The 13940-nt window shown below is 37.9% G+C and overlaps 1 protein-coding gene across 24 annotated transcripts in view; it reads right to left on the reverse strand.

Moving 5' to 3' along the window:
• DLG2 (discs large MAGUK scaffold protein 2) overlaps positions 1-13940 on the reverse strand; it is a 2011757-nt gene that overhangs the window by 671979 nt on the left and 1325838 nt on the right. For all 24 annotated transcript variants that reach the window (XM_067750569.1, XM_067750576.1, XM_067750568.1 and 21 more), the window contains one exon: positions 3221-3271. In XM_067750569.1, the coding sequence (XP_067606670.1) occupies positions 3221-3271 (51 nt within the window). The remainder of the gene's footprint in view (positions 1-3220; positions 3272-13940) is intronic.

A 13940-nucleotide genomic window follows, 5' to 3' on the forward strand; every position in this document is an offset into this window, starting at 1 on the left:
TCATGAATTCTGTTAGGAATATATCAAGTTTAGAAGATCTTCTTAATGTTCAGGAGGGATGCCAGCTGGACAGCTAGCTGTACACATTTGGAATGTGAGAAAGAGGTCATGACTTCAGATTTGGGAATCTGAAGTTGATAGTTGGTATTTAAAGCCATGGGTCTGGATGAAATCACCAAGGGAATGAGGAGAGATTACGAAGAGGTCTGTGCACTGGGTTTCTGGAGTGTTCCAACAATTAGAGGAAGAGCTGGTGAGGAGACTGAGAAAGGGCACTGAAGACATGGTAAATAAACAGGAGAGTGTTTTGTTCTGGAAGCTAAGAAATTAACATCTTTGAGGAAGGAGGCAATGACAGCTGCATCAAATGCTACTGAGAAGTCAGTTAGGACTGAGAACTGATGCTTGTATTTAGCAAGATGGAACCTGCTGTGACTTTGATAGGGACTGTTTTAGGACTACTGTGAGGATGAAAACATGAAATAGGTTAAAATAAGAAAAGGAGGTACTAAAGTGGAGTTGATGCAAATAAACAATTTCCCTAGATTTTTGGTTAAGCAAAATAGAGTAATGAGGCAGTAATGGGGGTGGGGAACATTGGGTCAAGGGATATACTTTTTCTTTAAGATAAGAGATATTACATCTTGTCTAAATTAAATTTATCTGGTAAGAAGCAAGAGAGAAACTGATATTGCAGGAGAGAGAGGAGAAAACTCCAGAAGCAAAGTCCTTAAATGGATAAGAGGTTATGGAGACCAGGTCACAGGTGAAGAGCTGGCCTTGGAAAGCAGCAGGGAAAATTCTTTCATTGTAACGGGGAGAGCATACAAGTGGACCTGGTGGTAGAAAAGTAAGGTGGTTTTCATTTGATTGCTTGGATTTTCTCAAGGCCATATGAAGAGAGATCAATAGTTAAGAGTGAGGATGAGGGAGGGAGTGTTTGAGATTTGAGGGAAGCGAATGAGATATGAAACTTTTGTCCCAGAGAAAGAGAAAGTGATTCTTCTAAAGAAATGTATAAGAATTGCTTGGGTGTTTTGAGCGTTCATTTGAAACCAATGGCTATAAATTTAAAGTCAGATGACTAGGTGCTTCTCTAGCTATGTTCAGTTACACAGGTGCTGGCATGGAGTAAGTAGGAAGGTGTAGGTCTAACCAGGGTAGATTAACAAGGGCTGAGAGTTTGCTGGATGAACACAAAAAAAGAGAGAGGAAAAAAAAATGTTGAGTGTGCGAGAAGGAGAATTAGAGTGATGGGACCAGGAAACATATGCTATAGGGGAGGAGGAAGGGGAGGGCATAAAGAAGGGTGAAAACAGGAGGTAAATGGTGAAATCAATAATTCGAGGTCCCAATGGGGGTGAAGAATTTTTGGAGTGGGGGCAGTAGAATAAATGTTAAGGGCAGAGAGGAGGTGGTGTTCTGAGAAGATGATGCTTGACACAGAGGTCCTGGAGGGGGTACAGCTAATGGGCACCACAAGGTTCAGAGTGTGATCAGGAACCCTAGGGCAGGAAGTAAAGGCAGTGAGATGGCAAGCTGTCTCATGAAGCAAGTAAGCATCAGAACACATACTAGAACCCACAATTGTCTGACTCCTAGAGAATGTTCTACCTCACACCTATGTTAGCTTCTAACTATTTCTGACCTGTAAAGCCAGGGTAACTAAATGGCGTTTTAGTTCAGAGACAGAGAGGTTGGCCCCATAAGAATGAGATCTGTGTAGTTGAACAAGGTCTTACATTTGGAAGGCTCCTGCTGTTGCCATCTTTTAATTCTTACTAGTTTTTAAACAAGGGCCTCACATTTTCATTTTGCACTGCATCCCACAAGTTATGTAGCTAATTCCAGAGAGAAGACTAGTAATTTAGAAGGAGAAATGTCTTCTCTTTTCTCATTGAAGCTAATTTTCCACAAACCTCACTTTTCTCCATTTAACCTGCCTTTAAAATTTTATCAAAGTTCATAATGGAAGTTTTAAAGAACCCATCTGTCAAACTCTTAACTTTTAATGTAAATTTCCTTTTAAAGCCACTCACAATAAAATTTACGCTGGAAGTGAGAAATTCCCTGACTCAGGAAAGTGAATTATCAGTAAACTGAAAAGGAAAAATACATGTAAATGTAGATCTAGAGTCTGACTTCATGCTTGAATGATAGCTTAGGAAAAATACTTACATTTTTATTTTTTAATATATGTGTATTACATGTTTATTATGGAAAGTGTAGGAAATAAATATAAACAAAAAGAAGTAACTAAAAACTACCCAAAAATCCTTAAAAAGAGTTAAACACTTCTAACATTTTGGTGTATATTCTTCCAGGCTTTATGTAAATAGTTGTGAATGTATATTATTCATATATAGCTTTATTTGTGTTTATTGGATTATATTTAAATGTCATTTTAAAGCTTTTGATCCATGTTTCTAAACTGCTCTTTCATGGCTACTCCAATTCCAGGCCCACTCAATGGCAGTGAACATTAACATTTCTTTTAAATGTTTTGTCAATGGGGTTGACAAAAACTGTTTAGTACTATTGTTTTCTTTGTTTAATAATAAGGTTGAGCAGGTTTTTGGATGTTACTGGCCTTTTCTTTTTTGATGAATGTCCTGTTAATACCTTTCAGTCATTTTTTTCTTTCTAGGCGGTCTTTGGCCTTTCTTTTGTTCTTCTGTAAAATATCTTTATATATTAGGGTTATGGTACACAAAATTTCCCTAATTTGTCAAACCCATGCCAAGGTCTTAACAACACACTGGCAGAGCTCTGCAGGGTTGCTATGTTTTTCTCTGTGGGGGAGGTTTTAAAATCCATCACTTGTTTTTTTAAACTAAAAAATGCATGGTAATGGTAGTTATGAAGATAGTATTAATATCACATAAATGAAAATATTTTATAATATATCTTAAAATGTACAGAAAACATGTATAATGAAAACAACAGGAAAAGAGTATCATACAAGCTCACTGAATATTTGTCTTTCCTATTCATTTCTCCAAATCCTGGCAATGTAGTTTACATACTGAACATTCTGGTGATTCGGTCTGCTTGTCTCCATGCCCTCCACTGCAAGCATTTCATTAATATTCTCATTGTGAGTGCTGTTAGAAATTTCCAGGGTATAAGACACAATCGCACATTTTCACAAGACAACCCATTAGGATGCAGAATGTGGAATGCAAGATTAGGGTTTTGGATTATTGGGTTTTTTACTTACCCTCTCCAGTGTAATTTCTTCAAACTCATATTCAATTTCTGTTCCATTGACCTGTAAATAGGAAAAAAAAAAAATAGAGAGACATATTAAATACATTTTGAGGAGGAGAGAGCTGCATTTTAAATAACATTAGGGGGTTAAATTTCATCCTGGCTATGAATAAACCGCACTTTATTGACGTTTGTGATTGTATGTTTTCATCCAAATGAAATATAATCCAAGCTATTCTAAAATGTGAGTGAGACTCTAGAAAAAAAATGCTTATTGCATCCCCTAGAATTTTGTGATGTTTGGGGGAGAGGAAACAATACAAAATGTGCACTCTGAGTTTACAAAGAATAAACCAACTAGGGGCAATGTTACAGTTACAAGGGGAAAAAATTTCCTAATATCTTTAAAATTTTCCATGAATAGACACTAAAATATGACCTTAAGAAATCAGTGGCAAGGGCAGCACAACCATATGACATTTCTGGCTGTTAAACAGCATTAGGAATGACCATGTCAGATAAGAAATGCCTTTTCTTTATTGGTTCAAGCTCAGGTAATTTATCCCCACTATCCTCTTGTTATATTTGTTGGGAAGCCCTGGACCATGTAACCATGCCTTCAGCAGCAATGAGAAAAGAACAAACCAGGACATGTTTGAAATTCCTAGTGAGAAAGCATTTTCACCATCCAACCAACCCTTAAATTTATTTAAACTTACAGAGAGAAACATTTTAAATATAGCCAGGCAACATATAACATATGCCTTAGATTTCAACAGACATGAATACAGAATATATGAAGAGCTACTTTAAAATAATCTAACAAATATTCAATTCCCACTTTTATCTATCACAGAGCCCTTCTCAGCCAGACAAAACCTCTGAGCAAGAAAATTCTTGAATAGGCGGTTTCTTTTTTCTTATATATGTCTTGGCAAAATCATTCACATTTAGAAATCAGCCAGAAAAATCTAATTTTCAACCAAAAAGCCATAATTTTTGTAATGTTCTACCTTCAGTTTACTGTCCCTTCCTTAGAAGAATTTAAATATAGTTCTTGCATACTGAGAGCTCTATAGAAGGCAAGGATCAGATAGCCCCATTACCTAATAGAGGCTGGCAAAAAAGAAACGATGAAGGGGAAAAAAAGTGAATGAATGAATGACTGAACTAAGTAATTAAATTATCTATCTGATTTATAAACACAGACGCTTGTGGGTTCTCTTCCATAAGGAATTTGTATATGGTATCATTAATTGAAGCCATAACACTATCATCAGCAAATAATAAAGAATGACAATAGACTTTACTTATGTGTGTCCACCAGCCACTTAGAGCATGTTTTTGATTTTCTAATTACATGAGCTAATTGGGGAATCACATTTTACTGTGTTACTATATTATCAAACAGCCCTAAACCAAATTTGATTTTCTGGGCTTCAGCAACTTAATGACTCAGAGAAGAGAACTTGATGATGTTAGAACTAAGCTTTAGCAACTTTATAGACATATTTTTGTTCTTCACACGTAAAAGTACAAAAGGAAACTCAAAACTCCCTGTATATGTGTGTTTCCATATTAATCCTTTTTATTCATAACTTTTTTTAGTTGACAGAGAGAAGGCAGAGGGGGAAGGCTGAGTCAATGTGATGTGTTTTAATTCTCGCAGTATGGCTCCATGAAGCTCTTCTTTGCTTCAGTGCTTCTCTAGAGTGGAGCCCTTCACGTTATTAAAGTGTTGCAAACTGCAGAGAAAAAGACAACTTCAAAGAGAAGAAAACAAGCCTCTGATAATAAATATCAGTGGTGAAAATTCTGTTAGGAAGTGCTTAAAAGACAAGAATATTTTAGTGACACACATTGCATAGCTGGGGACTACCAAAATCTTTGCTGAACATTTGTATGATCATATATGTTGACTTTTAGATCCTAGAAGCATTATTTATACGCAACCTAATCTGTATTCAGAAGTTCCCCAGTCAGCTAGGTGAACCATTGATGGCTTACATTTACTCCATGGGTCTTTAGTTTTCAACCCAAGAAAATTATGTCATTTGCCTAATTCAGTAGTATCCAGGATCTCTTTGTAAGAGGGGAAGATGACATCCAGGTTAGGAGGTAACCTTACCTTTAAAAGAAAATATTCCATGACTACAACAGGATTTAGTGAAATTATAAAGAAGTGAAAGGATTTTAGCATAGGTGAAGTAATATTTCAACCTTTAATTGAGGAGCATTTAAACCATGGAATAATAAGAGCCAGAGTGGAAATTTAGGAAAGACATTTAAGAGGTTCTAGTGTTTATTGTTTCGTCACTAGGAGAGCATGATCTGTGTTCTGCCTAAGGACCTCTAAGACAAGAAATCCTACAAGGTCCCTTGGCAAAGACCTTGGGGAAAAGAATGAAATAGAAAGAACTAAGAATACCTCCATTCTAAACAGAGGTATATAAGAGTACGCTGTGACATTTGTGAAAATTTAGTTAACTTTTCAGAGGAGTACACCAATTCAACAGTCTTTAAATATTTTTTGTTCACATTTGCTTAGAAGAATGGTTGCTTACTGAGTGGTAATGAGACAAAAGGCATGAACAGTAATTCCCTCCTAGCCATAATTTTGTGTATTCTTATTCAGAAAAACCAAGAAAAACTGTTGTGAATGGCTCCCATCATCTGCTGGGGGGGGCGTGGTTTACAGTCTATTGTTTGAACTTGTCTCAGTGGCCTCACTCTACTCCCAATTAGTTTGACAATATATGCCTTTTAATTCACAAAGGATTCTCTTCCTGAAAAATACTGCCAATTATATATATATATATATATATATTTTTTTTTTTTTTCTTGAGCAGTAACACTTCCTGTGATATTTAAGCACCCTGGTAATGTTTTATGGTCCTGATAGTTTGGAGCCTGTACAGCGGCATGGTGAGGGCTCTCATTATTTCAGATCTGGCTCTGACCATCACTGACAGTCTCCCCTCCACCTGGAAAAGTGAGAGGATTGGCAGTATTTTAGACATGGAGGGTCACTAAAGTAGATGGAATTTCCCAGTTTTGAAATATGTTTTTCTTCAGATACTTGATTTTTCTGAACCTAATGGTTATGTAGTGACAGCTGGTAGGTTTCCATGGTGGCTAGAAAATCAAATTGATGCCACACATTGTCCTGCATAGTTCTGGGCATGTAGCCTTCCTGGCCTCATATGGAAGTTAAGACAAGAGCATAACTTACTCAAATTCAAACTTGGTATTTAAGCTTCTAATTTCATAAACTTTGAATATTTTTCATATATTTTTCTCTCTCTGACAGTCTTTAGGTTAATTTCCCTGATTTTCTTTTTTTTCCCTTCAGTGCTATAGTACCACCTGCCTGGGTGATAATATAATTTGATTTGAGACCTACTTTTACGTCCTGAAAAGAGGTTTTTCATGAATAACACATGTGAACTAGTCCATGTTTTAATGCTGTTTAATTGGAATCTTAAGTAATGATTTCTTTTGTTCTTTTCCACATTTGTAATTTCATTAAAATTAACAGCATACTAAAATGTAAGATGATTTTTATACATTCCCATATCACAGATGAAAACAAATGCTAAAACATGAATATCAAAGTGTTGGCTTCTTAGGACTAAACACAATTCCACCCAATGAACAAGTATTGAGCATGCATAGTGTACCAAGTGATGTGACAGGTAGTGAGAAAATAAAGATTTTACGACATTATCCCTATTCTCAAGAAACATACAGTCCTTAAAGAGGTACCAAACACAGACATATTAAAACCCCACAGAAGTGTGATATCCAATACACAAAATATACAAGTGGACTCGAGCCACAGCCCCACTGTTGCCACATGCAAGATCTGTACAGATCTATTTACTATTTACTATTTTACTATATATATTTGATTCCTTAGTAGTATAGAATATGACAGATAAGGTACTAATTCTGCCCTTTATTATAAGTGATTATGATATAGTAAATAAGACTTATCTCTGAATCTTATGGCTTTAGCATATAAAGCAGAGTGATGAACGTGAACAATATTTAAAGATATCTGCGACAAGTGTCTTAAAATAAAAAATGGGGGAGGACCTTCAAGATGGCAGAGGAGCAATACGTGGAGATCACCTTCCTCCCCACAAATACATCAAAAATACAACTACGTGTGGAACAACTCCTACAGAACACCTACTGAACGCTTGCAGAAGACCTCAGACTTCCCAAAAGGCTAGAAAAATCCCCATGTACATGGGTAGGGCAAAAGAAAAAAGAAAAAACAGAGACAAAAGAATAGGGATGGGACCTGCACCTCTGGGAGGGAGCTGTGAAGGAGGAAAAGTGTCCACAGACTAGGAAGCCCCTTCACTGGAGGAGACAGGGTGTTGGTGCAGGGGAAGCTTCAGAGCCACGGAGGAGAGTGCAGCAACAGGGGTGCAGAGGGCAAAGCAGTGAGATTCCTGCACAGAGGATCGGTGCCGATCAACACTCAACAGCCTGAGAGGCTTGTCTGCTCACCCACTGGGGTGGGCGGGGGCTGGGAGCTGAGGCTCCAGGTTTGGAGGTGAGACCCCAGGGAGAGGACTGGGGTTGGCTGTGTGAACACAGCCTGAAGGGCGTTAGTGCACCACAGCTAGCCGGTAGGGAGTCCAGGAAAAAGTCTGGACCTGCCTAAGAGGCAAGAGACCATTGTTTCGGGGTGTGCGAGGAGAGGGGATGCCTTCCCTGTCTGCCCACAGAAGAAAGAGCACTGCTTAAATGAGCTCCAGAAGTAGGCATGAGCTGAGTCTATCAGCTTGAACCCCAGAGATGGGCATGAAATGCTAACGCTGCTGCTGCAGCCACCAAGAACCCTGTGTGCAAGCACAGGTCACTATCTAAATCCCAAAGGGGGCCTGTGCAGCCCGCCATTGCCAGGGTCCCGTGATCAAGGGACAACTTCCCCGGGAGAACACACCGGACACCTCAGCCTGTTGCAACCTCACACCAGCCTCTGCCGCCGCAGGCTCACCCTGCATTCCAATTATAACTACCATACTCCTCCTTCCCCCGGCCTGAATGAGCAAGAGCCCCCTAATCAGCTGCTGCTTTAACACTGTCCTGTCTGCACGTGAACAGATGCCTGAGGGTGACCTACACGAAGAGGCGGGGCCAAAACCAAAGCTGAACCCCAGGAGCTATGTGAACAAAGAAGAGAAAGGGAAATTTCTCCCAGCAGCCTCAGGAACAGAGGACTAAATCCCCACAATCAACTTGATGTACCCTGCATCTGTGGAATACCTGAACAGACAACAAATCAACCCAAAATTGAGGCGGTGGACCTTGGGAGCAACTGCAGATTTGGGGTTTGCTGTCTGTGACTGATTGTTTCTGATTTTTATGTTTATCTTAGTATAGTTTTTAGCACTTGTTATCATAGGTGGATTTCTTTATTGGTTTAGTTGCTCTCTTTTTTTTCTTATTACTTTAAAATAATTTTTATTTTACTAATTAAGAAAAAAATTTTATGTTCATTATTTATTTATTTATTTATCAGGTTTTTTTTTTTTTCTCTCTTTTTCTCCATTTTCTTCTGAGCCGTGGGGCTGACAGGGTCTTGGTGCTCTGGCTGGGTGTCAGGCCTGTGCCTCTGAGGTGGGAAAGCTGAGTTCAGGACATTGGAACACCGGAGACCTCCCAGCCCCACATAATATCAATGAGGGAGAGCTCTCCCAGAGACCTCTGTCTCAGCGCTAAGACCCAGCTCCACCCAATGGCCAGAAAGCTCCAGTGCTGGACACATCACGCCAAACAACTAGCAAGACAGGAACACAACCCCACACATTAGCAGAGAGGCTGCCTAAAATCATGAGTTCCGAGACACCCCAAAACACACCACCAGACTCAGCCCTGCCCACCAGAAAGGCAAGAACACAGAACACAGGCACCAGTCCTCTCCATCAGGAAGCCTACAAAAGCCACTGAACCAACCTTACCCACTGTAGGCAGACACCCAAAACAACAGGAACTACGAACCTGCAGCCTGTGAAAAGGAGACCCCAAACACAGTAAGTTAAGCAAAAGGAGAAGACAGAGAAATATGCAGCAGATGAAGGAGCAAGGTAAAAACCCACCAAACCAAACAAATGAAGAGGAAATAGGTAGTCTACCTGAAAAAGAATTCAGAATAATGATAGTAAAGATGATGTAAAATCTTGGAAACAGAAGGGAGAAAATACAAGAAACGTTGAACAGGGACCTAGAAGAACTAACGAGCAAACAAAAAATGAACAACACAATAAATGAAATTAAAAATTCTCTAGAAGGAATCAGTAGCAGAATAACTGAGGCAGAAGAATGGATAGGTGACCTGGAAGAAAAAATAGTGGAAATAACTACTGCAGAGCAGAATAAAGAAAAAAGAATGAAAAGAATTGAGGACAGTCTCAGAGACTTCCGTGACAACATTAAATGCACCAACTTCAGAATTATAGGGGGCCCAGAAGAAGAAGAGAAAAAGAAAGGGTCTGAGACAATATCTGAAGAGATTATAGTTGAAAACTTCCCTAACATGGGAAAGGAAATAGTCAATCAAGTCCAGGAAGTGCAGAGAGTCCCATACAGGATAAATCCAAGGAGAAAGATGCCAAGACACATATTAATCAAATTATCAAAAATTAAATACAAAGAAAAAATATTAAAAGCAGCATGGGAGAAACAACAAATAACATACAAGGGAATCCCCATAAGGTTAACAGCCAATCTTTCAGGAGAAGCTCTGCAGGCCAGAAGGGAGTGGCAGGACGTATTTAAAGTGATGAAACGGGAAAGCCTACAACCAAGATTACTCTACCCAGCAAGGATCTCATTCAGATTTGATGGAGAAATTAAAACCTTTACAGACAAGCAAAAGTTAAAAGAATTCAGCACCACCAAATCAGCCTAACAACAAATGCTAAAGGAACTTCTCTAGGCTAGAAACACAAGAGAAAGAAAAGACCTACAAAAACAAATCCAAAACAATTAAGAAATGGTAATAGGAACATACATATCAATAATTACCTTAAATGTAAATGGATTAAATGCTCCAACCAAAAGACATAGACTGTCTGAATAGATACAGGAACAAGACCCGTATATATGCTGTCTACAAGAGACCCACCTCAGACCTGGGAACACATACATACTGAAAGTGAGGAGATGGAAGAAAATATTAGATGCAAATGGAAATCAAAAGAAAGCTGGAGTAGCAATTCTCATATCAGATAAAATAGACTTTAAAATAAAGACTATTACAAGAGACAAAGAAGGACACTACATAATGATCAAGGGATCAATCCAAGAAGAAGATATAAAAATGGTAAATATTTATGCACCCAACAAAGGAGCACCTCAATGCATAAGGCAAATGCTAACAGACATAAAAGGGGAAATTGACAGTAACACAAGAATAGTAGGGGACTTTAACACCCCACTTTCACCAATGGACAGATCATCCAAAATGAAAATAAATAAGGAAACAAAAGCTTTAAATGATACATTCAACAAGATGGACTTAACTGATATTTATAGGACATTCCATCCGAAAAAAAACAGAATACACTTTCTTCTCAAGTGCTCATGGAACATTCTCCAGGATAGATCATATCTTGGGTCACAAATCAAGCCTTGGTAAATTTAAGAAAATTGTAATTGTATCAAGTATCTTTTCTGACCACAACACTATGAGACTAGATATCAATTAGAGGAAAAAGACTGTAAAAAACACAAACACATGGAGGTTAAACAGTACCCTGCTAAGTAACCAAGAGATCACTAAAGAAATCAAAGAGGAAATCAAAAAATACCTAGAAATAAATGACAATGAAAACACGATGACCCAAAACCTATGGGATGCAGCAAAAGCAGTTCTAAGAGGGAAGTTTATAGCAATACAATCCTACCTTAAGAAACAAGAAATATCTCAAATAAACAACCTAACCTTACACCTAAAACAATTAGAGAAAGAAGAACAAAAAACCCCAAAGTTAGCAGAAGGAAAGAAATCATAAAGATCAGATCAGAAATAAATGAAAAAGAAATTAAGGAAACCATAGCAAACATCAATAAAACTAAAAGCTGGTTCTTTGAGACATAAACAAAATTGATAAACCACTAGCCAGACTCATCAAGAAAAAAAGGGAGGACACTCAAACAGAATTAGAAATGAAAAATGAGAAGAAACAACTGACACTTCAGAAACATAAAGTATCATGAGAGATTACTACAAGCAACTGTATGCCAATAAAATGGACAACCTGGAAGAAATGGACAAATTCTTAGAAAGCCATCACCCTCTGAGACTGAACCAGGAAGAAACAGAAAATATAAACAGACAAATCACACGCACTGAAATTGAAACTGTGATTAAAAATCTTCCAACAAACAAAAGCCCAGGACCAGATGGCTTCACAGGCGATTTCTATCAAACATTTAGAGAAGAGCTAACACCTATCCTTCTCAAACTCTTCCAAAATATAGCAGAGGGAGGAACACTCCCAAACTCATTCTACAAGACCACCATCACCCTGATACCAAAACCAGACAAGGATGTCACAAAGAAAGAAAACTACAGGCCAATATCACTGATAAACATAGATGCAAAAATCCTCAACAAAATACTAGCAAACAGAATCCAACAGCACATTAAAAGGATCATACACCATCAAGTGGGGTTTATCCCAGAAATGCAAGGATTCTTCAGTATATGCAAATCAATCAATGTGATACACCATATTAACAAAATGAAGGATAAAAATCATATGATCATCTCAATAGATGCAGAAAAAGCTTTCAACAAAATTCAATACCCATTTATGATAAAAACCCTCCAGAAAGTAGGCACAGAGGGAGCTTACCTCAACATAATAAAGGCCACATATGACAAACCCACGGCCAACATCATTCTCAATGGTGAAAAACTGAAGTCATTTCCTCTAAAATCAGGAATAAGACAAGCTTGCCCACTTTCACCACTATTATTCAACATAGTTTTGGAAGTTTTAGCCACAGCAATCAGAGAAGAAAAAGAAATAAAAGGAATCCAAATCAGGAAAGAAGCAGTAAAACTGTCATTGTTTGCAGATGGCATGATACTATACTTAGAGAATCCTAAAGATGCTATCAGAAAACTACTAGAGGCAATCAGTGAATTTGGTAAAGTAGCAGGATACAAAATTAATGCACAGAAATCTCTTCCATTCCTATAAACTAATGGTGAAAAATCTGAAAGAGAAATTAAGGAAACACTCCCATTTACCATTGCAAGAAAAAGAATAAAATACCTAGGAATAAACCTACCTAAGGAGACAAAAGACCTGTATGCAGAAAACTATAAGACACTGATGAAAGAAATTAAAGATGATACAAACAGAGGGAGAGATATACCATGTTCTTGGACTGGAAGAATCAACATTGTGAAAATGACTCTACAAGCCAAAGCAATCTACAGATTCAATGCAATCCCTATCAAACTACCAATGGCATGTTTCACAGAACTAGAACAGAAAATTTCACAATTTGTATGGAAACACAAAAGACCCCGAATGGCCAAAGCAATCTTGAGAAAGAAAAACGGAGTTGGAGGAATCAGGCTCTCTGATGGCAGACTATATTACAAAGCTACAGTAATCAAGACAGTATGGTACTGGCACAAAAACAGAAATATAGATCAATGGAATAGGTTAGAAGCCCAGAGATAAACCCACGCACATATGGTCACCTTATCTTTGATAAAGGAGGCAAGAACATACAATGGAGAAAAGACAGCCTCTTCAATAAGTGGTGCTGGGAAAACTGGACAGCTGCATATAAAAGAATGAAATTAGAACAATTCCTAACACCATACACAAAAATAAACTCAAAATGGATTAAAGACCTAAATGTAAGACCAGACACTATAAAACTCTTAGAGGAAAACATAGGCAGAACACTCTTTGACATAAATCACAGCAAGATCCTTTTCGACCCACCTCCTAGAGAAATGGAAATAAAAACAAAAATAAACACATGGGACCTAATGAAACTTAAAAGCTTTTGCACAGCAAAGGAAAGCATAAACAAGATGGAAAGACAGCCCTCAGAATGCGAGAAAATATTTGCAAATGAAGCAACTGACAAAGGATTAATATCCAAAATATATAAGCAGCTCGCAGCTCAATGTCAAGAATCAAAGAGCCCAATGCAAAAATGCGCAGAAGACCTAAATAGACATTTCTTCAAAGAAGATATACAGGTTGCCAACAAACACATGAAAGGATGCTCAACATCACTAATCATTACACAAATGCAAATCAAAACCACAATGAGGTATCACCTCACACCAGTCAGAATGGCCATCATCAAAAAATCTAGAAACAATAAATGCTGGAGAGGGTGTGGAGAAAAGGGAACCCTCTTGCACTGTTGGTGGGAATGTAAATTGATACAGCCACTATGGAGAACAGTATGGAGGTTCCTTAAGAAACTAAAAATACAACTACCATATGACCAAGCAATCCCACTACTGGGCATATACCCTGAGAAAGGCATAATTCAAAAAGAGTCATGTACCAAAATGTTCATTGCAGCTCTATTTACAATAGACAGGACATGGAAGCAACCTAGGTGTCCACTGACAGATGAATGGATAAAGAAGATGTGGCACATATATACAATGCAATATTACTCAGCCATAAAAAGAAATGAAATTGAGTTTTTTGTAGTGAGTT

The sequence above is a fragment of the Pseudorca crassidens genome, chromosome 9 (assembly GCF_039906515.1).
Source record: "Pseudorca crassidens isolate mPseCra1 chromosome 9, mPseCra1.hap1, whole genome shotgun sequence".
Lineage (NCBI taxonomy): Eukaryota > Metazoa > Chordata > Mammalia > Artiodactyla > Delphinidae > Pseudorca > Pseudorca crassidens.